This window comes from Elephas maximus, chromosome 11 (genome assembly GCF_024166365.1).
Source record: "Elephas maximus indicus isolate mEleMax1 chromosome 11, mEleMax1 primary haplotype, whole genome shotgun sequence".
Lineage (NCBI taxonomy): Eukaryota > Metazoa > Chordata > Mammalia > Proboscidea > Elephantidae > Elephas > Elephas maximus.
Genome location: NC_064829.1, coordinates 10,283,837 through 10,310,026, shown reverse-complemented (window position 1 = coordinate 10,310,026; position 26,190 = coordinate 10,283,837). Strand labels below are relative to the sequence as shown.

The window sequence follows — 26,190 nt, the reverse complement described above, 5'->3', positions numbered from 1 at the left end:
AAGCTGCTAGAATCGAACGAGGAAGCTGCTAGAATCAGAACATGCTTTTGAATCCAGGTTTTACCACTCCCTAGTCAGTGAACTTGGGCACATATGCTTGATCTTTGTCATTTTACTATCTGTGAAATGGGAATTAAATCACCTTCCCAGCAGGGTTGTTTGAGACTCAAATGAAATGTGTCTAAAACACTTAAAATACTGCCTGGCATATAATAACCAAAAACCTGTTCCCATTGAGTCAACCCCAGCTCATGATGACTTCATGTGTGTCAGAGTAGAACGTGCTCCATAGGGTTTTCAATGGCTGATTTTTTGGAGATTGCCAAGGCTTTCTCCCAAGGTGCCTCTGGGTGGACTCGAACCTCCAACCTTTCATTCAGCAGACAAACACATTAACCATTTGCACCACCCAGGGACTCCTGGAGCATAACAGGCACTCAATAAATATTTTTTTGTTTGTTTAGTTGTTGTGGTTGTTGCCGGTGGGGGCTGTGCTTTGTGTCGAGAAAGGCATGGTCACGGAGTCTACAAAAGGTTTTTAATGAGAATGAGTTTCTTTAGCATAGTTTCCAAAACCATTCCTAAGTAGAATTTTAGACAAATTGTATTAAATTAGATTGAGGATAGACAGAGATTATAAATAACCAGATCATAGTGTTGCCAGGCAGGGTAGATCCACACAGATTTTCAACTTGATATTCACCGGAAAAAAGAAATGAAGAACCTACTAGCTCATTCTATTAACAGAGGGATAAAGCTGAGTAGGAGTACTTTAAGTTAATCAGACCAAAACTTGTAGAAACTTCTTTTTAAATAGCTGCTGACCTGAACCTGCCTGTTTCTAAGGGTTGTCTGATTATCATAGTGCACCTTATTCAGCCTGCTCCTGTGAAAGTTACAGTAAGCATTTGTTTATGTTCAATTTGCTTCAGGAAGGATGTGGTGCTGCTCACAAAGTTGTAATACAAGTTAACAAAATAACAGTGAAATGAGTAAGGAAATTGCAATAGAATGAAGATAGGAACGAGAGACAATCACGTGGAGCCAGGCGTGAATGGCGTGCAGTGCATCAGGGAACACCCCATGCTGCTAACCAAAAGGTTCTCCGTGACCTTTCTCTCTGTATGTATACGTGTGTGTGTGTGTGTGTGTGTGTGTGTACACATTTCACTGATTTTGCTTCTCTAAGAACTCAGCCTAAGACATTTGGTACTGAGAGTGGTCCTAGAGAAACCAAATTGTAAGGATGAGTTTTCTAAATTGGTTCTTAAGTCTGGTTAGTTAAAGATGTTGATGACTCTGCTTCCAGTAGTAAAGAGGGCACTGCTAATCCATGGAATGAGGTGGCAATTCAAATATGCAAAATATCACCACCAATAGATCAGGTATTGGTGAAAGGCAAGGCTCTGTGTGATCGCATGTGTGATACCTTTCTACAATTTTTTCAGAATGAGAAGTTTAGGGAAGCTGGTTGGTTGATCCTACTTTCACTAGACAAAGTGTTGGAAGAAAAGGATGAGCTCAGGGCTTCAGAATCAAAGCTCAAGCACTGCATAAACGAACTCAAAGTTTCCACTTGTGCCTTGAAACAAAGCCTTAAGTTTTATAGTAACACAGATGATATTGCCAGAAACCACACCCAGGGTCTTATTGTAAGAATAGCTGAGTTGAATTCCCAACTTTGAATGGTATCTGGAGTTAAACTGAGGGGATTGATTAGGAAGAAGTGGGATCCTGAAACTTGGGATGGGGACATATGGGCAGATAATCAGGAAGTTGGGGACACTGAGCCCCTAAATGTCATTGAATCACTCCTGCCAATGGAACCAGCCCCCTCACTCCCATCTGAAGAGATTATTCCATCTTTGCTAAGCCACCCTCCCCACTAAAACCATTAGCCCCTCTACCACCATCTGATGAAATTAACACAGCTGTGTCTGAAGAGCGTGTCTCTGAGTCATCCCTTGGGGAGGCATCTGAGTCATTGCCTGGGGCATTGCCTGAGGCATATGCCTTACAAGATGTTGCTGAATGTTTTCAGAACACACCCCCACCACCCATTTTTGCTTCTAGGCCTATAACTAGACTTAAGTCCCAGAGAGTCTCAAAAGGTGAAGTACAAAGCATGACTGTGGAGGAAGAACACTGTACTCCAAAAGAACTGTTTGAGTTTTCTAATATGTACAAACAAAAACCTGAGGAATATATGTGGGAATAGGTACTAAGGGTGTGGGATAATTGTGCAAGGAACATAAAGTTGCATCAATCTGAGTTTATTGATAAGGGCCCACTAAGCACAGATTCTTCCTTCACTGTTTCAGCTCGAGAGGTTAGGAAAGGATCTTAAAAGTTTATTTGGTTGGCTTGCTGAAGCAGGGGTTATGCAGTGGCCCACAGTAAATCAAGTTGAAGTGCCAGACCTGCCTGGGTATGTTGTAGAAGAAGGTATCCACAGGCTTAGGGAAATTGGCATGTTAGAGTGGATTTATTAGGTTAAACCCACAGACCCACACATGGAGTGCCCAGAGGACACACCTTTCACCACAACAGTAAGGAAGAAATTTGTGAAGGGAGCCCCAACCTCCTGGAAGACTGCTGTGATTGCTATTTTATGTAAGGCAGATTTTACAGTGGGAACTGCCCTAACTGAATTAAGATACCTAACTTCAATGGGGGTGATTGGACCCCTGGTTCTGGGACCAAGTAGCAGCACTCAATCAGCAAAGACAAGGTAGGCATGGTTACAATAATGGACAGCAGAGTCAAAGCAGTAATCAGAATAGTCTGAATCATCTGGACTTATGGCATTGGCTACTTAGTCATGATGTCCCCAGCAGTGAAATAGATGGTAAATCTACTAAATATTTACTGGATCTGTACCAGTGGAAGCATTCTAGCTCATGTTTACGGCAGTCTAATTTGAATCATCAGAATAGAGAGTCCCGGCCTCTCAATCAGTTCCCAGGCACCCAGTTTACAGAACCACAACCTCTTCAATGAAGGGAGAAGGAACCTCATTACACTGCCGAAAATTTATACTGTTAATCTTTCACCCAGCTTTTCCCAAAGGGATCTACAGCCTTTTAAGAGAGTGACTGTTCATTGGGGAAAAAGAAATAACTGGACTTTTCAGGGATTACTGGATACAGGCTCTGAACTGATACAAATTCCAGGAGACCCCAAGTGTCGCTACAGCCCACCAATCAGAGTGGGGACATATGGAGGTCAGGTTATTAATGGAGTCTTGGCTCATGTTCATCTCACTGTAGGTCCAGTGGGTCACAGAGCCCATTTTGTAGTGATTTTCCCTGTTCCAGAATGCATAATTGGAATACATATACTCAGAAACTGGAATAACTCCTACATTGGATCCCTGACAAGTGGAGTAAGGGCTATTACGGTAGGAAAAGCCAAGTGGAAACCGTTAGAATGGCCCCTATCTAGGAAAACAGTAAACTAAAAGCAATAGTGCATTCCTGGAAGGATTGCAGAGATTACTGCCACCATCGAGGACTTGAAGAATGCAGAGGTAGTGATTCCCACCACATCCCCATTCAACTCGCCTATTTGGCCTGTGCAAAAAACAGGTGGATCTTGGAGAATGATAGCGGACTATCAAAAACTTAACCAGTTGATGACTCCAATTGCAGCTGCTGTTCGAGATGTGGTTTTATTGCTTGAGAAAATTAATACATATTCTGGTAACTGGTATGCAGCTATTCATCTGGCTAATGCCTTTTTCTCCATACTTGTTTTAAAGGACCACCAGAAGCAGTTTGCCTTTAGCTGGCAAGGCAAGCAATATGCGCTTACCATCCTAGCTCAGGAGTATATCAACTCTCTAGCCCTATGTCATAATTTAGTCTGCAGGAAACTTGATCGGCTTTCCCTTCCACAAGTTATTGCATCTGGCTGCTCCGAAAACTAAAAAGGAGGCACAATACTTGATGGGCCTCTTGGGTTTTGGAGGCAACATACCCCTCACTTGGGTGTGCTACTGTATAGCCTATTTGTCAAGTGACTTGAAGAGCTGTGAGTTTTGAGTGGGACCAAGACCAAGAGAAGGCTCTGCAGCAGGTTCAGGCTACCATTGGGCTATATGATCTACTAATTCAACGGTGCTTAAAGTGGCAGATAGAGTTGCTGTTTGGACTCTTTGGCAGGTCCCTATTGCTGAATCACAGAGCAGACCCTTAGGGTTTTGGAGCAAAACCCTGCTGTCCTCTGCAGATCATGATTCTCCTTTTGAGAAAGAGCATTTGACTTGTTACTGGGCCTTAGTAGAGACCGAACACTTAACCATGGGCTGCCAAGTCACCCTGCAGCATGAGCTGCCCATCATGAACTGGGTGTTGTTTGACCCACAGAGCTGTAAAGTTGTATGTGCACAGCAGCGCTCCATCATTAAATGGAAGTGGTATATACAAGATCCGACCTGAGCAGGACCTGAAGGCACAAATAAGTTCCATGAGGAAGTGGCCCAAATTCTCATGGTCTCCCCTGCTGTCAGATTATCTGCCCTCTCCCGGTGTGTACCTATGGTCTCATGGGGAGTTCCTTATGATCAGTTGACTGAGGAAAACTCATGCCTGGTTTACAGGTGGTTCTGCACCGTACGCAGGCACCACTTGAAAGTGGACAGCGGCAGCACTACAGCCCCTTACTGAGACCTCCCTGAAGGACAGTGGTGAAGGGAGATCCTCTCAGTAGGTAGAATTTTGAGCAGAGCATCTGGTTGTTCACTTTACTTGGAAGGAGAAATAGCCAGATGTACAATTGTATACTGATTGATGGGCTGTGGCCAGTGGTTTGGCTGGATGGTCAGAGACTTGGAAGGAATGTAATTGGAAAATTGGTTACAAGGAGGTATGCGGAAGAGGTATGTGGATGGGCCTCTCTGAATGGGCCAAAGAAGTGGAGATATTTGTGTCTCATATGAGTGCTCACCAAATGGTGACCTTGACAGAGGAGAATTTTAGCAGTCAAGTGGATAGGATGATGAGTTCTGTGGAAACCAGTCATCATCTTTCCCCAGCTACTAACTTCCTTTTTTAATGGGCTCATGAACAAAGTGGCCATGGTAGCAGGGATGGAGGTTATGCATGGGCTCAGCAACATGGACTTCCACTCACCAAGGCCGACTTGGCTACAGCCACTGCAGATCGCCCAGTCTGCTAGTAGCAGAGACCAACACTGAGTCCCCAGTATGGCACCATTCCTTGAGGTGATCAGCCAGCAACTTTTGGCATATTGATTACATTGGACCACTTCCATCATGGAAAGGGCAGCATTTTTTTCTTACTGGAATAGACACTTACTCTGGATTTGGATTTGCATGCACTGCTTCTGCCAAAACTGCCGTCCATGGACTTACAGAATGCCTTATCCACCATCATGGTATCCCACACACCATCACCTTGAATCAGAGGACTCACTCACAGCAAATAATGTGCTGTGCAGCAGTGGGCCCATGCTCGTAGAATTCAATGGTCTTACCATGTTCCCCATCATCCTGAAGAATATGGCTTGATAGAATGATGGAATGGCCTTTGAAAGATCCTATTACACCAGCTAAGTGGCAATACCTTTCAGGGTTGGGGCAGTGTTTTCCAGGAGGATGTATATGCTCTAAACCAGCATCCAATATATGGTGCTATTCCTACCATAGCTGGGATTCATGGATCCAGGAATCAAGGGGAGTGGCATTATCACTATTGACCCAATCGCAGATTTTTTGCTTCCTGTTCCTGCGACACTATGATCTGTGGATCGAGAAGTCTTATACCAAAGGGAGGAATACTCCCACCGGTAGACACAGCACTGATTCCATTGAACTGAAAGTTAAGAATGGCACCTGACCACTTTGTGCTCCTCATACCTCTGAATCAGCAGGCAAAGAAGGGAGTTACTATATTGGCTGGTGTCTTAGTTATCTAGTGCTGCCAAAACAGAAATACCACAAGTGGATGGCTTTAACAAACAGAAATTTATTTTCTTACATTTTTTTATTTTTAGTAGGCTAGAAGTCCAAATTCAGGGCAGCAGCTCCAGGGGAAGGCTTTCTCCTTCTGTCGGCTCTGGAGGAAGGTGACTTCTCATCAGTCTTCCCCTGGACTAGGAACTTCTCCATGCAGGAACCCCAGGTCCAAAGGACCCACTCTGCTCTGGTGCTTCTTTCTTGGTGGTATGAGGTCCCCAACTCTCTGCTTGCTTCCCTTTCCTTTTATCTTTTGTAAGATAAAAGGCAGTGCAGGCCACACCTCAGGGAAATGCCCTTTACATTGAATCAGGGATGTGACCTGAGCAAGGGTGTTCCGTCCCACCCTAATTCTTTTTAACCACAGGCAGAAATTGTGATTTATAACACATAGGAAAATCACAAAATGGAGGACAACCACACAATACTGGGAATCATGGCCTAACAAAGTTGACACATACTTTTGGGGGACACAGTTCAGTCCGTGACAGCTGGTGTGATTGATTTTGATTACCAAGAGGAAATCAATCGATATTACATAATAGAGGTAAAGAAGAGTATGCCTGTAATACAGGAGATTCTTTAGGGCATCTCTTAGTACTACCACACCCTGTGACTAAAGTCAATGGAAAACTACAGCAACCCTATCCCGACATGACTACTAATGGCCCAGACCCTTCAGGAATGAAGGTTTGGGTCACCCCACTAGGCAAAGAACCATGACCAACTAACTGAGGTGCTTTCTGAGGGTAAAGGTAATATAGAATGGGTGGTGTAAGAAGGTAGTTCTAAACACTAGCTACAACCATGTGACCAGTTGCAGAAAAAAGGATGGTAAATGCTAACCAGTGTTTCTGCTTTGCATGTGTGCATCAAATATTTTTGTTTTCTTCAATTATAAAATGTAAGATGTAAACAGGGCTAGTGCATTTTCTGTTGTATACATGTTAGTTGTATCGTGTTAGGCACAAGTATGACTTTATAATTGTCTTTATTTAGGGATCGTATATGGTTTTTTTTTTTTTTTTTTTTTTAGGGCCCCCACATGTCTGTCAGTTTGTCGTACTGTGGGGGCTTGTGTGTTGCTGTGATGCTGGAAGCTATGCCACCGGTATTCAGATACCAGCAGGGTCACCCATGGAGGACAGATTTCAGCTGAGCTTCCAGACTAAGACAGACTAGGAAGAAGGACCCGGCAGTCTACTTCTGAAAACCATTAGCCAGTGAAAACCTTATGAATAGCAGCAGAACATTGTCTGATATAGTGCTGGAAGATGAGCCTGCCAGGTTGGAAGGCACTCAAAAGATGACTGGGGAAGAGCTGCCTCCTCAAAGTAGAGTCGACCTTAATGACGTGGATGGAGTAAAGCTTCCGGGACCTTCATTTGCTGAGGTGGCGTGACTCAAAATGAGAAAAAACAGCTGCAAACATCCATTAATAATCAGAACCTGGAATGTACGAAGTATGAATCTAGGAAAATTGGGAATCATCAAAAATGAAATGGAATGCATACACATCAATATCCTAGGCATTAGTGAGCTGAAATGGACTGGTGTTCGCCATTATGAATCAGACAATCATATAGTCTACTATGCTGGGAATGACAACTTGAAGAGGAATGGTGTTGCATTCATTGTCAAAAAGAATGTTTCAAAATCTATGCTGAAGTACAACACTGTCAGTGATAGGATAATATCCATATGCCTACAAGGAAGACCAGTTAATACAACTATTATTCAAATTTACCCACCAACCACTAGGGCCAAAGATGAAGAAATAGGAGATTTTTATCAGCTGCTACAGTCTGAAATTGATCGAACATGCAATCAAGATGCATTGATAATTACTGGTGATTGGAATGCGAAAGTTGGAAACAAAGAAGAAGGATCAGTAGTTGGAAAATACGGCCTTCCTGATAGAAACAATGCCAGAGATCGAATGATAGAATTTTGCAGAACCAACAACTTCTTCATTGCAAATACCTTCTTTCACCACCATAAATGGTGACTATACACATGGATCTGCCCAGATGGAACACACAGAAATCGAATTGACTACCTCTGTGGAAAGAGAAGATGGAAAAGCTCAATATCATCAGTCAGAACAAGGCCAGGGGCAGACTGTGGAACAGACCATCGATTGCTCATATGCAAGTTCAAGCTGAAACTGAAGAAAATCAGAGCAAGTCCACGAGAGCCAAAATATGACCTTGAGTATATCCCACCTGAATTTAGAGACCATCTCAAGAATAGACTCGATGCACTGAACACTAGTGACCGTAGACCAGATGAGTTGTGGAATGACATCAAGGACATCATCCACGAAGAAAGCAAGAGGTCACTGAAAAGACAGGAAAGAAAGAAGAGACCAAGATGGATGTCAGAGGAGACTCTGAAATTTGCTCTTGAGCGTCGAGCAGCTAAAGCAAAAGGAAGAATTGATGAAGTAAAAGAACTGAACAGAAGATTTCAAAGGGCCTCTTGAGAGGACAAAGTAAAGTATTACAATGACATGTGCAAAGAGCTGGAGATGGAAAACCAAAAGGGAAGAACATGCTCGGCGTTTCTCAAGCTAAAAGAACTGAAGAAAAAATCCAAGCCTCTAGTTGCAATAGTGAAGGATTCCATGGGGAAAATATTAAATGATGCAGGAAGCATCAAAAGAAGATGGAAGGAATACACAGAGTCATTATACCAAAAAGAATTAATCAATATTCAACCATTTCAAGAGGTAGCATATGATCAGGAACTGATCGTACTGAAGGAAGAAGTCCAAGCTGCACTAAAGGCACCAGCGAAAAATGAGGCTCCAGGAATTGATGGAATATCAATTGAGATGTTTCAACAAAACAGATGCGGCGCTGGAGGTGCTCACTCATCTATGCCAGGAAATATGGAAGACAGCTTCCTGGCCAACTGACTGGAAGAGACCCATATTTATGCCTATTCCCAAGAAAGGTGATCCAACCAAATGTGGAAATTATGGAACAATATCATTAATATCACACACAAGCAAAATTTGCTGAAGATCATTCAAAAACGGCTGCAGCAGTATATCAACAGGGAACTGCCAGAAATTCAGGCCAATTTCAGAAGAGGACGTGGAACCAGGGATATCATTGCTGATGTCAGATGGATCCTGGCTGAAAGCAGAGAATACCAGGAGGATGTTTACCTGTGTTTTATTGACTATGCAAAGGCATTCGACTGTGTGAATCGTAACAAACTATGGATAACACTGCAAAGAATGGGAATTCCAGAACACTTAATTGTGCTCCTGAGGAACCTTTACATGGATCAAGAGGCAGTTTTTCAGACAGAACAAGGGGATACTGATTGGTTTAAAGTCAGGAAAGGTGTGTGTCAGGGCTATATTCGTTCACCATACCTATTTAATCTGTATGCTGAAGAAATAATACGAGAAGTTGGACAATATGAAGAAGAAAGGGGCATCAGGATTGGAGGAAAACTCATTAACAACCTGCTTTATGCAGATGACACAACCTTGCTTGCTGAAAGTGAGGAGGACTTGAAGCACTTACTAATGAAGATCGAAGACCACAGCCTTCAATATGGATTACACCTCAACATAAAGAAACAAAAATCCTCACAACTGGACCAATGAGCAAATCATGATAAACGGAGAAAAGATTGAAGCTGTGAAGGATTTCATTTTACTTGGATCCACAATCAACACCTATGGAAGCAGCAGTCAAGAAATCAAAAGACGCATTGCATTAGGCAAATCTGCTGCAAAGGACCTCTTCAAAGTGTTGAAGAGCAAAGATGTCACCCTGAAGACTAAGGTGCGCCTGACCCCAAGCCATGGTATTTTCAATCGCATCATATGCATGTGAAAGCTGGACAATGAGTAAGGAAGACTGAAGAAGAGTTGACGCCTTTGAATTGTGGTGTTGGTGAAGAATATTGAATATAACATGGACTGCCAGAAGAATGAACAAATCTGTCTTTGAAGAAGTGCGGCCAGAATGCTCCTTAGAGGCAAAGATGGCGAGACTTCATCTTACATACTTTGGACATGTCATCAGAAGGGATCAGTCCCTGGAGAAGGACATCATGCTTGGCAGAGTACAGGGTCAGCGGAAAAGAAGAAGACCCTCAACAAGGTGGATTGACACAGTGGCTGCAACAATGAGCTCAAGCATAACAACGATTGTAAGGATGGCGTAGGGCCAGGCAGTGTTTCGTTGTGTTGTGCATAGGGTCGCTATGAGTCGGAACTGACTCGACGGCACCTAACAACAGCAACATATGGTTTAGGGAGATACGTATGGGTGCCAGGTTGAGAAGGGGTGGACTGTGATGGTTAAGGTTGTGTGTCAACTTGGCTGGCCATGATTCTCAGTGGTTTGGCAGTAATATAGTTTGGCAGCTATGTAATGATGTAATCACCTCCATGATGAGATCTGCTATGAGCAGCCACTCAGTTGAAAGGGAGTTTCCTTGGGGTGTGACCTGCATGCAATATATGTGGACTTTCTGGCAAAGCTAGGGGCTTTTGCTCCCTCTGGATACCACAGCTGGCTCCCCATCTGACCTCTGGTTCTTGGGACTTGAGCTAGCAGCTTACCTGCCGATCTTGGGATTCGTCAGCCTCTGCAATCTGTGAACTAGAGGCCTGCTGTCTCACCTGCTCATCTTGGTTTTCCCAGCCCCTGCAGCTATGTCAGTCAGGAGAAGCCTCCAGTCTGACCCATGTTGTACTGATTTTGCTTCTCTAGAGAACCCAGCCTACCACAGGGACCTAGCTACATTCTATCCAATGTCTTTATGTTTACCTATGAGGAAGCAGATGTGAAGGGAGACTGTTGCTCTTGTGTTTCTTTGGTGTTATCCAAAGCATCTATTTTAAAATCATGGTGTCCACAATTCCTGTATTTTTTTATCAACCCATACCCCAAAAATTATGTATCTTGATTTTAGGTTCAAGCATTTCTCCGCAAGGCTGTTCGAAAGATTTCAGCTCAGACCGGGAGTTTTCTCCCCAGTGAAGTGGCTGGAATCTTCACCAACAGATCATCCCTTCATGCAGGTTAAGGCTTATCCCATGAACTGAATTCAGAGAGTCTCAACAGTTCATTTTTCAGTTGTTGGAGAACAATGTAATTTACTGAGTTTACTGACCTCCAGGAATCCTCATGAGAATCTTCTGTGTTGTTTTATCAAGGTACCTTGTACTAGATCCCCTGTGTTTTGTTTATCCAGTTAAGAGTGGACTTGCTAAAATAAGTTATTTTGACGTTAGTAGTGGCTTCCAAAACTCCAGCAGAGAATTAGAGAACAGAACATTATTTAATATAAGTAATAACAGTGATAGTGTAGAATCAGGGTTAAAAACACAGGTTGTGGCGTAAAACAGGCCCACCCTCTAGTACCAGCTGTGTATCCTTGGGAGTTTTTTTTTTTTCTAAATAGAGAACCACTCAGGGAAGTCATTTTATTTTACACATAGGTCTATCACTCATTTTTGGTAATTTTGTGAAAGGTCCATGAACATCCAATTGTTCCAGCACCATTTGTTGAAAAGACTGCTCGTCTTCCAGTTGAATTGCCTTTGTGTATTTGTCTGATCAGGTGGCTATATTCGTGTGCCTCTGTTTCTGGGCTCTCTATGCTGCTCCATTGGTCTGTATGTCTGTTTCAGAAATAGCAAGGCGTCTTGATTGCTGTAGCTTTGTATCTTGAACTTGGGTAGTGTGAGTTCTTAGAATTTGTTCTTCAGTATCGTGTTGGTTATTCTAGCTGTTTTGCCTTTTCACATAAACTTTAGAATTGATTTGTTGATGTCTACAAAATAACTTGCTGGAATTTTTATTGGGATTCCATTGCATCTATAGTTCAAGTTGGGAAGAACTGACATCTTAACAATATTGAGTCATAGTGTTTTGCAGTTTTCTGCATACAGATTCTGGATATATTTTTTTAGATTTATACATAAGTATTTTATTTTTTTACTGTTAAAATTATAAATGATTTTTTTTAAGTTTCAAATTCCAGTTTTTCATTGCTGTTATATACGAAAGCATTTGACTTTTGTATACTGATCTTACCAGACTCACTTATCAATTTCAGAAGATTTTTGGACATTCTTTTGGATATTTTACATAGCCAATCATGCCATCTGCAAATAAAGACAACTTCGTTTCTTCCATTTCAACTGTATACATTTTGTTTCTTTTACTTTTCTTATTACACTAGCTAAGACGTCCAGTATGGTATTGAATAGGAGTGGTTGAGAAGGACATCCTTGCTTTGTTCTTGATCTTAGGGGAAAAACATACAGTCTTTCACCATTCATTAAGTACGATGTTAGCGGTAGGATTTTTTAGATGTTCTTTTTCAAATTGAGGAAGTTATGCTCTATTTCCAGTCTGTTGGAAGTTTTTAACATGAATGGGCGTTGGATTTTGTCAAATGGTTTGCGTCAGTTGATCATGTGACTTTTCTTCTGTAGCCTGTTGATATGGTGAATTACATGTATTGATTTTTCAAGTGTTGAGTCAACTTTGTACACCTGAAATAAATACCACTTGGTTGTGGTATATAATTCTGCTTGTACATTGTTGGATTCTATTTGCTACTATATTGTTGAGGATTTTTGTATCTATCAGTAGATACATGTTTGTAATTTTCCTTTCTTGTAATGTCTTTATCTGGTTTTGTTATTAAATAATTCTTTGCTGTCAGTTGCCACGGAGTTGGCTCTGACTCATGGTGAGCCCGTGTATGACAGGACAGAATGCTGCCCGATGCTGCAGCATCTTCATGACCATTAGCGTGTTTTCCATTGCTACAGCCGTTATGTCATTCCCTCTCAGTGAGGGTCTCCCTCATCTTCACAGGCCCTCCACTTTACCAGACATGATGATCTTCTCCACTAATCAGTCCTACCTGTTGACACATCCAAAGTGAATGAGTTAAGTCTCAGTCAATATTAAGTAATCCATAGGATTTTCACTGGCTAATTTTTAGGAAGTAGGTCACAGGCCTTTCTTTCTAGGCTCTCTTGGTTTCAAAACTCTGCTGAAGCCTGTCCACTATGAGTGACCCTGCTGGTATTTGAAATACCAGTGACATAGCTTTCAGTGTCATAGCAACATACAAGTTACACTAGTACAACAAACTGACAGGTGGTGGATTAGGATAATGCTGGCATCATAGACTGAATTAGTAAGTGTTCCCTCTGCTTCTATTTTCTTTCTTTCATTACACTTTAGGTGAAAGTTTACAGAGCAAATTAGTTTCTCATGAAACAATACACATATTGTTCGTGACATTGGTTGCCAACCCTGCAATGTGTCAACACTCTACCCTTCTCAACCTTGGGTTCCCCATTTCCTTTCATCCAGCTTTCCTATCCCTTCCTGCCTTCTCCTCCTTGCCCCTGGGCTGGCATGCCTATTAGTCCCATATACATGGTCGAACTACCTGTATTACTGTTTGTTTTATAGGCCTGTCTAATCTTTGGCTGAAGAGTGAACCTCAAGAGTAACTTCAGTACTGACTTAAATGGGTCTCTAGGGGCCATACCCTCAGGGTTTCTCCAGTCTCTGTTGGACCAGTAAGTCTGGTCTTTTTTTGTGAGTTTGAATTCCTTTCTACCTTTTTCTCCAGCTCTGTCCGGGACCCTCTATTGTGATCCCTGTCAGAGCAGTCAGTGATGGTAGCCAGCCACCATCTAGTTGTGCTAGACTCAGTCTGGTGGAGGCTGTGGTAGTTGTGGTTCATTAGTTCTTTGGACTAATCTTTCCCTTGTGTCTTTGGTTTTCTTCATTCTCTCTTGCTCCAAATGAGGTGGGACCATAGACATGTCTTAGATGGCTGCTCACAAGGTTTTAAGACCCCAGATGCTACTGACCAAAGTAGAACATTTTCTTTATAAACTATGTTATGCCAATTGACCTAGAGGTCCTCTGAGACCATGGTCCCCAACCCTCAGCCCCAGTAACTTAAATCCTCAGGGAGTTTGAATGTGTCTATGAAGCTTCTGTAACTTTCCCTTGATCAAGTTGTATTGAATTCCCCAGTATTGTGTACTGTCTTACCCTTCACCACAGTTACTACTTATATTTTGCCTAGTTTCTGTGTTTCCCTCCCTATCCCTTCCCTCTCTGGTGACCATCAAAGATTGTTTCTTTCTGTATGTAAACCTTTTCATGAGTTTTTATAATAGTGGCCTGATAGAGTATTTGTCCTTTCATTGTTGACTTATTTCATTCATCATAATGCTCTCCAGTTTCATCCACGTTATGAGATGTTTCGCAGATTCATCAGTTTTTTATCATTGCGTGGAATTCCTTTGTGTGTAGGTACCACAGTTTGTTTATCCATTCATCTGCTGGTGGGCACTTGGGTTGTTTCCATCTTTTTGCTATTGTGAATAGTGTCGCAATAAACATGGGTGTACATGTGTCTATTTGTGTGACACCTCTTATTTCTCCAGGATATATTCCTAGTAGTGGGATTGCTGGATCATTATGGTATTTCTATTTCTAGCTTTTTAAGGAAGTGCCATATTGTTCTCCAAAATGATTGTACCATTTTGCATTCTCACCGGCAGTGCATAAGATTCCAATTTCCCCATAGCCTTTCCAACATTTGTTTTTTTGTTTTTTTTTTACTAATGCCAGTGATGTCAGGGTGAGATGGTACCTTGTTATAGTTTTGGTTTGCGTTTCTCTAATGGCTAGTGATCAGGAACATTTCCTCATGTGTCTGTTAGCGTCTGGGGAGTTTCTTAACTGCTCTGAAGATGAACGATAATAGCTGCCTCTTCAGGTTGTTGTCGTAACTGAGATCATATGTCTTAAATAAAGTGTTTTGTGCAGAATCTTCAACAAAATGAGCTATGAAATAAAAACTAAATAACTAAATGGTAGGGATTGTTATCTTACTACAGTCCTTATTGTGACATGTAGGAGTTTAACACAAAATGAGTTGAGGAGGGTGTTGTGAAGGAAATGAGAAAACAGCAGGCATGAAAGGAGTGACACTGAGGCCGGAGGGGTGCTGAGGACCCCCCCAGGAGGGCCGTGTTGGGGAGCTGTGGGAGGGACAGTTCCCAAGGAGGATGCTAAAAGACAAGGAGGAATTTTGAATTGGTGTTTTGCAGGAGCAACGTTCCCCAGTAAATGTTCTTGGCCCAGGACAGGTGGCACAAAGGTGGTTACACACACTGCCTGCTTTCCTGCTCCCTGCTCAGCTCTCTTCGGGCTGCACCTGGCAATCACTGTCATGGTTGCCCCCCAGCCCTCACCCCCGCCTCAGGTCTCCGGTTCCAAAATGAGTTGAAAACCAAGGGCTTCTGCCCAAGCCTCAGTTTCGTCACTTCCACAGGGAAAATGAAAACATCTACATGGAACGCTCAACAGAGCGTCGGGTCCTCACAGCGGAGACATCTCTGCAGGCCCGAAGTCAGGGTCTGCTCCAGAGCCGGCTTGGCCGCGGGCATGCTGAGCGCTAGGCGGGCAGGAGGATCAGCTCCACGGGAGTCAGCTCTGGGCAGGTTGTGAGCCTGAGTGCCCACGGCGTGTGCCTCGCGTGTTCTCGGCCTGCCGTGGCGGGGAGCCAGCCCGAGGCACCACATAACCACCTACTGACTAAGGACTTGAGGTGTTTTCCTCCGCTCACGTGGACACAGCCTTTCCTTGTTCTGAGAAACCACATAAAGGAGCTCAGTTGTTTCTTTTCTTTTACTGACCTGGTTTATTTAGGCTGATCTCTAACCTTAGCCATTTTTTAAATTGCCATTTAGAAACTATTATAGTGGATAGTTCTTATATGAACTTTATAAAACGTAGCATATATGGTTCCCATATTTGAGTAAATCCAGCGAAAGTGATTTTTATGTATAATAAGTATCGTATGGAGAGAAAATATATACCCCAGAGACAGCAACTTGCAGGCATGAGATGGGGGTGGGGGGGTCAGTGTGTCTGTGTGTCTCTTGGTCTGGCTCTTACAAGAAAGTTATTGTTAAGAAAGTCTACAAAGTCCCCTAAGGTAGTGGTGGGAGCCACAGTAGTCGGTTCCAGAAGGAAACAAATATTGGGGACAAGATTAAAAACTGAGGGGCTCAGCCCCTCTTATTCTTGTGAGATTGTTCCCCTTCGTTGTCAGCTGAGGGAAGCCTGGATTTAATGATGATGACGATTAATGGGTGGACACAGGTATAAATATCTGCCCTAAGTTAAAGATGGTTCCTGATGCAGAGAAGTTAGAATTGGATTATTGAGACACTAATAAAGCTTAAACTTAGAGCCCCTCACTTCTCCTCACCTTCCCAGGCCTGTACCTAATTTTGTATTCATAATTTTGTTTTCTTTTTTCACAGAAAAAAAAAAAAAAGTTACCCAAATTATGAAGGCATTAGGCTCCACAACACTTGAGCCCACTTTTGTACGGACTTGTGAATCTCTAAGAAAAAGCACCGATCCTTTATTTTTTTTCTCCAAAGAGTTTAAGATGATTCTTAGGAAGTGTGGTAGCCAAAGCGAATCTGAGGGGGGGAGTCAGCTGCCTGCCACCAGCTGTGTGGCTGGAGAACCCTCCTTGGGCACAGAGACGGAGACAGGGCCTTCCGGCCCCGTAGTGAGGGGAAGCAACCAGTGTCGAGAGGTGCGTACATATTCTCACAAAACAGTTGGTGGAAACTTACGTAACTTTCGTTAGGTTTAGCAACTAATCTATCGTCACTGGCTTCCACAGCATTGTTATTACATTTTGGTCACTGGGGACATATGAAGTCATCATCCACCTTTTGCTTTGAGATGAGGAAAGTTCTTGTTTCAGAGACTGGAACCAAGCGCTACGACCTCGTGGCATTGAGTGAGCCAACGAGCACAGTCCACACTTACCTCAAGGTTTTAAAAATGACAGAAAATAATAAGTTACTATTCTAAAGCACACAATGCTAAGGTTTTCCTTTCTCAACCAAATTTAATACGTTTCTCAACCATGTCTATTCATAATCATGGCTTACATAGAAAATTTAAAAGATAGCAGCTAAGACAGAACTTACCGCTATAAAATACACGCTCTTAATCGCTAGGTGGTGGCTCAGCTGGTTCAGGGACCGAGCGCTGAGACACTTCCCGTCGTGCTTTCAGTTGCGTTTGCAGCGGATGAACGTCATTAACTTTTGGCTTATAATTTTTATTTTGGGGAACTTTCCGAAGTGATAAAAATGCTTTGTAACTTGATTTGAGTGCTGATAATACAGACGTTTACATTTTTTATCAAACTGAACATAAAACTTGTGCGTTTTACTGTGTGCCAACTATACCTCTGCAGAGAAAATAAAAATTACTTGCTACTTGCAAATTGTTTTTGCAGATTTTTTTTACTTTTAGCTCTTCAAAGGATTTTTGCACGTGCGTTTTTTTATTTGTAACTTTTTCAAATTCTAGGAATTCTTTGACCATGTGAAAAAGCTTTGGGATGACGAAGGTGTGAAGGCATGCTTCGAGAGGTCGAATGAATACCAGCTGATCGACTGTGCACAATAGTAAGTGTGGTCTTGTACACACGACACATCTCTGAAGAGTCTGGTCGTGTTCAGGATGACGCACTCCTCCTCCCAGGATTACGTCAGCATCTTGAATGCAAGGAGCAAATAATTAACATCCTATCACATTTAACATTAATCAGCTTCAAATGTGAGACATGTTTAGTAGATGAAGAATTAAAAATCCAGGAGAAACCAGGTTTCAGGAAGTGCCAGAGCCATTTCATTCATCTCATCCTGATTATTGTTTTCAGTTCTTTTTTTTTTTTTTTTGCTTTTTATGGAGTCAGAGCCCTAGTGGCACAGTAGTTAAGAGCTTGGCTACTAACCAAAAGGTCAGCAGTTCGAGTCCACCGGAAACCCTGTGGGGCAGTTCTACTCTGTCCCGTAGGCTAGCTATGAGTCCAAATCGACTGGACAGCAATGGGGTTTTGTTTTTGTTTTTTTGATGAAGCCATACACATATTTGTAAATTATAATGCGCTTAAATATTCACTGTTATATTTTAATTTTGGAACTCGTTGTTAGATGCAATCAAGGCAATTTAGACTTGTAGTGACCCACATGACAGAGTAGAGCTGCCACGTAGGGTTTTCTAGGCTATAATCTTTACAGGAGCAGATTATCAAGTCTTTCTTCCTTGGAACCACTGGTAGGTTCGAAATACCAACCTTTTGGTTAGCAGCCAAACACTTAACCACTGCATCACCGGAGCTCCTTAGTTTTGGAGCAGGGACCGCTGAATTAAAATTTTTAAATAATAGCATTTGCAATCAAGTCCAAGCTCTTCAAGCAATAAGTGATTCTCCCATATACAACAGAAGCAGACTAGAGCCTTGAAAACAGAAGGTAAGGAATAAGTTTGATTAAAAAGTTTAATAAATAGAAAAGACCCTGGTGCCTAAAGTGGCCCATTGTTTTTCCATGAAACACATATTTTTCTTTTTTCTTTTTTTCCCTGCTGTTATAGTCCATTCTAGTGCTGTTAGGGAATAATGGTACCCAGAAAAATGTCAAATGACCAATATGTTTACCATTTTTGCTAACAAAAATTGGTAACAAGAGATTCCATAAGCATAAAATTCGAGAATTCACACATTTGAAAGGAGTGGAGAAGAAGGCAGTCGTGTGACCACCCCTCTGTGCCTGTCCTGACCCCTCTTCGGGCCTGGCCCCATCACCGTGGTTGGGCATACAGAGGCCCCCCACTCCACCTTTTGCAGGATGGGCCAGCCTGCGGTGGCAGGTAAAGGGAAGGAGTCACAGCGGTGAGGCCAGTTCCTGCAGGGTGCCGAAGGCCACACAAGGAGCTGGGATGCTGTCCCAGACGCGAGGAGCAGCCATTGCTGCAGCTGAGTGAGGCGACTCACGCCGGGTGTGGGGGCGGCCCTGGCCGCTGTTGGTGGGAGGAAAGGAGGATGTGGGGCTGGCAGCGGGAGCACAGGAGAGGAGCTGGGGACCAGCGTAGTTGGCGGGGGGGGGGGGTGGGCCAAGAATGACAACTGGGCAGATAATGGCACCTTTGTTGAGATGGGGAAGCAGGGAGATGATGGGTTTGTAGCGGTATAGGGGAGGATATCCAAGCAGACGTATGAGCGGGCAGTTAGTTAAGATACCAGAGGGAGACAGAGAGGTCTCCTGAGGTTGGTTTCTGAGGGAGGAGGAGGAGCCTAAAAACAAGTCACCGAGAAGAGGGTGGGGAGAGGGGTATCCCGGGAGACAAAGGGGGCGGTCAGGGAGGAGCCTGGGGAGAGGCTAAGAGGAGGCGGGCTGCTAGTTGTTACCAAACCAAACCCGTTGCACTTGCGGTGGAGTTGATTCCGACTTACAGCAACCCTATAGGGCAGAGTGGAACCGTCCCACAGGGTTTCCAAGGAGCGGCTGGTGGGTTCGAACTGCCGACCTTTTGGTTAGCAGCCCAACTCTTCACTGCTGTTCCTAAGAGTGCGCCTAACCTCCCTGGGTGGCTGCCCCAGCGGGCCCAGGAGCCCAGGCGGCGCCCGTCGGCCCCGCCGACGCGCGGGGCGGCCTCTGGTGCGCATTGCGGGTGTCTTAGAGGGCAGCGGCCTTAGCACAGACTTGTTTCAGACACCCAAAAGTCGGCACAGGAAGCTTCAGTGATCCTCTCGTACATGCCAAGAAGACTATTTATAAAAAGTTTCATTAACCAGAAAAATATTTTAAAACTTGTAATTTCCCGCCATGCATAACAGTTCTTTCAAGGCATGCTTTTCATCAACATTCTCTCTTTAAATTGGCCGTGACCTTTACATTGGTGAAGACGTTTTTGTGACGAGCCTCGTGTCATTTCACGTATTCGTGTTCAGTCCACGACGGGTGGACTAGCTCTTGCAGAACCAGACCTGCTTCGGCTGGGAGTGCGACCCCCGGTGGCGCTGGGGGCAGCCTGGAGCGAGAGCCATTGGTTTGCTCTCTTGCTCTCGGTCACTCTTTCCCTTCCATTTTCTTTCGCAATCATTTAAGTCGCCACAGAATTGGGTTTTAAATCACAGTGCTGTATGGAGGGGACAGGGAAATGGGGACAAACTGCTTAATGGGAAAGGGGTTTTACGTTGGAGCGATGGAGGTATTCTGGAACTAGATAGAGGCGGTGGTTGCGCAAGGTGAATGTACTAAATGCACTGACTCGTTCACGTTAAAATGGTTAGTGTTACATTAATGTCACCTCAATAATTTTTTTTAATCATGATGCTGTAGAGGCGGGAAGCATATACCAGGAAAATGCTAGCAACTAGGACTTCCGGCACAATTTGCAATAATATTAAAATATTTGCATTTGAAGTTGATGTGGGATGCGTGCTTTGTCACAATTTTCCGGTATTTCTTCATGCAAGTCTAGCCTTGGGGGAATACCACAGTGGCGTTCAATGCTATATTAGGGATTTCTGTTTTTTAAGGAAAAAAAAAAAAAACAGAAGCAGACTTTACTGATTTTTATTGTCACATCACCAGGTGATTAAAATTAAAGATTTAACTTAAAATAGGAATACGCAAAAATAAATTTTAGAAGAAGTAGCAGCATGAGCTTTGGCAAAAGTAAGATTGGAGTTCAGATCCTAGCTCTGCCCTGACTGTGTGTGAGCCTGCAGGCAAATTACTTTAATGGGAAAAATAACAGGATTTATGCTCATGTGGCTGTAGGATTAAAAACAAAAACAGATATCCAGACATAACAGTGCCTGGCACATAGTAAGCACTGGACAAGTGTTAGCTGTGATTTTTATTTCACCAGTGCAGAAGCTGAGCCCCAGGAGATAAAATATCGTGCCTAAAGTCACATCATTTCCAACAGCCAAATTTGCAGTTTTTTTCAGTTACGTCCTTTCAGATTACAGAGAGTCGCTGATAAAAACTGCTTTGTGAGTGAGGCTCTGGGGCATAATGTCAAGGCCCCCGTGTCAGGCTCGTTGGGAATAAGAAACCAAAGCCTCTGTCAGGGCGTTCTTAGTGCTGGCCGCGGCCCTCCACACCACACTCTTCCAGGTTCCCACTTGTTTATTTTATCTGATTTAATACATATGAGAATCAATAGCTTTTGTCTCTTAGTAACTATTTTGTTACCTCTTCAGTCAGATTCTTGGATTTGGGGGCAAGGAATTTTAAGGGAACAAGTAGCAAGTCAATGAAATTTGTTAGGTCCACATTTGGTTGCCATATTTTTTATGTCACCAAATAAGATGTAGAAAAATATAAGTTGCTTCCATGTCTCATCATCATCACTTCATAAAGGACATTCAACATCAAACAAGTGGAAGGACAAATCTCAGAATTAAGTATTCAGATTTGAGGTTCTTTTGTCCACCCCAGGAGATTTCAAATTCTGAGAAGGCAGGAATGTACCTTGTTCATACGTAAATGTCCCACTCTTAGGTTGGTGATCTTGCGTGAAATGGGTGCCCAATAAGTGCTATTTGACCAAAGGAATGGACAGAACAAGAGCACCATGTTCAATCTGGTGCTGATAAGAAAAGCTGACCCTTATCTCCTTTTAAGAAGTCCATACTCACACCCAACAAGTCTCTCACACTTAGGCACTTCTCTCCTTGGCCCTTGCAGATACCCAGTATTGTCACAGATTTTCTTTATTCCCTTCCTCAGAGTTGCTTTCAGAAAAGGATCTGATTTACATATTGGTGTGACTAACATCACTGTGTTACCTAGCTCAACAGCACTGCATTGTGAATATCAGTGTTTATTATGAAGGTAGCAATTCTAAACCCTGTTCAAGTAATTTCTTCCGTGGCAGAAATTGTGGTAGTGTTTTGGGGAAGAGGAGCTTCTCAGTGACACTAAAATTCTGTTAGGGCCTCAGGAGGCTGGGCTACCCATTAAGAATCTAGGGACAGTTTGGCAGGTCCTTGGAAAGTTAAACATAGAGTTGCCGTATGTCTCAGCAATTCAACTCCTAGGTATGTACCCAAGAGAAATGAAAACGCATGTCCGTGCCAAAGCTTATAAACTAATGCTCAGAGCAGCATAACTCATAATAGCCAATAAATAGAAACAACCCAAGTGTCTATCAAATGATGAATGGATAATCAAAATGTAGTGTGTCCATGCAATAGAATATTATTCAGTCATAAAAATGAAGTTCTCATGTATGCTACAAGGAGGATAAGCCTTGAAAATATTATGCTAAGTGAGAGAATCTAGACATTAAAATCATATCATATGATTCCATTTATTTGGGATGTCCAGAAAAGGAAATCCATAGAGACAGAAGGTAGATGAGTGACTTCCAGAGGCTGGGGGGAGGGAGGCATTACAAGGGACTGAAAGGGCTGCTGGATTTCTCTTTGGGGTAAGGGAAATGTTCTGGAATTGGATAGTAGTGATGGTTGCACAACCTTGCAAACATCCTAAAAACCATTGAATTGTATACTTCAAAATGAATTTTATGTTATGTGAATTACAGTATATGTCAATTTAAAAAACATAAAAGAGTAGGGGAGGATTGGGAGGGGAAGAAGGTAGGCAAGAGAAGCAGTAGAAGTTGTAGTCATGATGGGCCATGAGGACAGCCTTGGTGGGGACTCTGAAGAGGAGGAAGCTGCCTTGCCTCTCAGCCCACTTTGCTGAGTAGGGGCCCTCTTCTCAGCCACAGACTAGGGTCTAAGGAATGTTGCGAGGCCTTCTTCTTCATACCGAACCACCAAACCACTTGCCACTGCTCCACACAGCCTGGCCTGCAAACTCGCATTTTCCCATGAGACCTCCAAAAATGACAAAGCACATGTGGTATAAAAGTAAAAAGGCTAGTAAGATCTACGTTATGCTATTTGATTTGTGAGGAACTTGCCCAGATGACTTCCGGAAAAGGCAGTTTATTACGAGGATACCCAGGAGGTAGTATTTGGCCAGAGGCTTCTGGTGACCGTCTCTGTTGTGTCTTGCTCTTGGCATCCTACTGTGCTTTACCTATCTGCTCTTGCTGGACTGGCAAGTCCACTGCATAACCTGCAGGCCGGACTCCATGTGGAGCCAGGAGGGCGGGTTTTGCTAATGGCCAGGCCTTCAGTGTAGCCTTCAGTCCCCAGCCCAGCCCTCGGCCACTGCTGCATACCGAGCAGAGGCTGTGGGTAAGGCAAGGCCAACCACAGGGCTGCTGTGATCAAAGGAGTAAATACTAGTTGCCATCTAGCCGATTCCAACGGAGGGCGACCCTGTGTGTGTCAGAGTAGAACTGTGCACCGTAAGGTTTTCAATGGCTAAGTTTTCAAAACCAGATCACTAGGCCTTTCTTCCAGGGCACCTCTGGACTGACTCAAATTGCCAACCAGGGGCAGATTAGCCAATAGGCAAGGTAAGCAGAGTGCTCACCTTGCTTACCAGATCATCTGTAGTGAACAATTTCATATTTTTCACCACATCCAAGATTCTGTTTCTAGGTATGGCTGGTACCTGTCTCTCTCCCAACCCCATAGCACCTTCCTACAGAATCAAAGCCTGTTTTCTAATTTACAAATGCTGACAGCGGTGGATGACCCAGTAAGCAAGGCAAGCACAGGCTTACTTCTGCTTACTTGCTAACCTGTAGTGAATAGTTTCAAACCCATGTGAAATTGTTCACTACAGATGATCTGGTAAGCACCATGCTTACCTTGCCTGTTGGCTGATCCTCACCTGCCACTAACCTTTTGGTTAGTAACTGAGCACGTTATCCATTTGCACCAGCAGGGACTCCAATCAAAGGAGTAAGGGAGTAACAATTACAGTCGAGCCTTAAATATTTTGGACTCTTGGTAAAAATGAGTGTCTTTGTAACATCAAGCAAGCTCATGAATTACCAGAGATTATATTTTATACAGAACTTCCAGTCCCAACTGTAAAAATTAAAAAACAGTCTCTGCTGAACTATACCCCAAAATACATTTCTTGTAAGTCCTAATAATAAGTGATTGTGTTACTATGGTAATAGCTATTTTGGGAGGAGAAAATTGAATCTTTAGAATAGCTTTATAAAATCAGACTTTGCTTAATGTAACTCTCAGCTCTACTGCTCAGAGAGTGTAGGTTCTTTAATGCTTTGTACCACTATTTTACATGATCAGCTCCTATAGGAGTGCATTCATTTGAATAATTGGTTTTAGAATACTCTTGAAGAGAGAGAATATCCCAGAAAAACAAAAGAACGGTGAGGAAGGCAAAGTAATTTTCTGCTACCATCACATATCTGCTTTTTATTACCTGTAGGAGTGTCCATATATATGTTACTGTTGCCCATTAGCACTGTAGCTGTCATGTCCTGGAATGGTAGCTTTCAGAATAATCTGGAAATTATTAGCAAAAATCAAGTTTCAACTTTAAAGTTGAATTTCGGCTAGTCATTTTTAACATAAAAGAAACTAATTAAAATACGTATATTACTATATACTGTTAAAAACCAAAAACCAAACCCACTGCCATTGAGTCGATTCTGACTCATAGTGACCCTACAGGACAGAATAGAACTGTACCGTAGAGTTTCCAAGGAGTGCCTGGTGGATTTGAACTGCCCACCTCTTGGTTAACTGCCGTAGCACTTAACCACTACACCACCAGGGTTTCCCATATACTGTTACATTCATTAAATATGTACTGACCACCTTGATGTACACACGCATTCTTCCTAACTCTCATTTTGACCTTTCCAGCCCCACCCAGTGCTGTCTTCTAGCCAAATTTACCGACAGGTTTATTTCTTAGATCTGCAAAACTGGAGGTGTTCCTTTTGTCCTAGAAGGGAGCAGTAAGGTATCTGCTACTAAAACCCCAGTTTTAATAGTTTAATAATTTCACTAGAACCCAAAACCAAACCCATTGCCATCAAGTCAATTCAGACTCATGGTGACATTATAGGACAGAGTAGAACTACCCCATAGGATTTCCAAGGAGTGGCTAGTAAATTCGAACTGCTGACCTTTGGGTTAGCAGCCAAGCTCTTTAATCATTGCGCCACCAGGGCTCCATAGTTTTACCAGAAGAGGTTAAAAAACATCTTTGTTTCCATGCCATTTCAAAATCATGAGCAATTCCATGTGCATATTTCAAATCTGTAAAAATTTTCATGGACTATTCCTTTAGCCAGTTTACATGCTCAGGTAAGCGCAATAGCTTGGCTTCTTGAGCTGAAGTAATTTTGGAGAGTGGCTGGCTTTCAAGGACTTTGGGAGAAGTTGTAAGAGCATAGCCAGCTAGATAGTGAGAACTAGGAGTTGGTTTCAAATAAGAGCCATCTACAAATAATATCGTATTGGGGTTTGCCAAAGGAGTGTCTTTTAAATCACTCCAGGGGTCAGAAACTGCTGTCAACTCCAGGCAATAATGGAAAAGACAGTCATCTTTATCAGCTACAGAAGGGTAACCAAAATCAAACCAAACCCACTGCCATCAAGTTGATTCCAACTCGTAACGACCTTATAGGGCAGAGTAGAACTTCCCCATAGGGTTTTCAAGGAATGGCTGGTGGATTCAAACTGCCGACCTTTTGGTTAGCAGTTAAGCTCTTAACCGTTGTGCCACCAGGGCTGTAAAAAAAAAAAAATATTAGCAGATGCCAAAAGAAGCACTTCATGAGAACTGAGTCTGCTAGCAGATACACATTGAGTTAAAGCAGAATTAGGTAATGTGGATACAACATGGGGTACATATACATTTAAAAGGTTTCCCAAGATTATGTCTGCTGTGTTTTCTGCTGACTTTGCTGTAGTGGCCACTGCCCTAAGACATGGGGAGTAGGCTCTGGCTATGAGGTTAAGCTGTAAGCTAATATAACCCACAGGTCTATTTTGTCCCCTGTGTTTCTGGGTGTCTTAGTCATCTAGTGCTGCTGTAACAGAAATACCACCTGTAGATGGCTTTGACAAACAGAAGTTCATTCTCTCACAGTTGAGTAGGCTAGAAGGCCAAACTCAGGGCATGAGCTCCAGGAGAAGGCTTTCTCCTCCTGTCAGCTCTGGAAGAAAGTCCTTACCATCAATCTTCCCCTGGACTAGGAGCTTCTCAGTACAGGGACCTGGGGTCCAAAGGACACAGTCTTCTCCTGGCACTATTTTCTTGGTGGCTTTAGGTCCCCATATCTCTATGCTTGTTTCTCTCTTTTATATCTCAAAAGAGATTGGCTCAAGATACAATCCAGTCTTGTAGATTGAGTCCTGCCTCATTAACGTAACTGCTGCTAATCTCA

General features: G+C 43.0%; 1 protein-coding gene across 5 annotated transcripts in view; it reads left to right on the top strand.

The window, feature by feature from the left end:
* GNAL (G protein subunit alpha L) overlaps nucleotides 1-26,190 on the top strand; it is a 264,809-nt gene that overhangs the window by 172,214 nt on the left and 66,405 nt on the right. For all 5 annotated transcript variants that reach the window (XM_049901260.1, XM_049901263.1, XM_049901259.1 and 2 more), the window contains one exon: nucleotides 17,407-17,504. In XM_049901260.1, coding sequence (XP_049757217.1) covers nucleotides 17,407-17,504 — 98 coding nt within the window. The remainder of the gene's footprint in view (nucleotides 1-17,406; nucleotides 17,505-26,190) is intronic.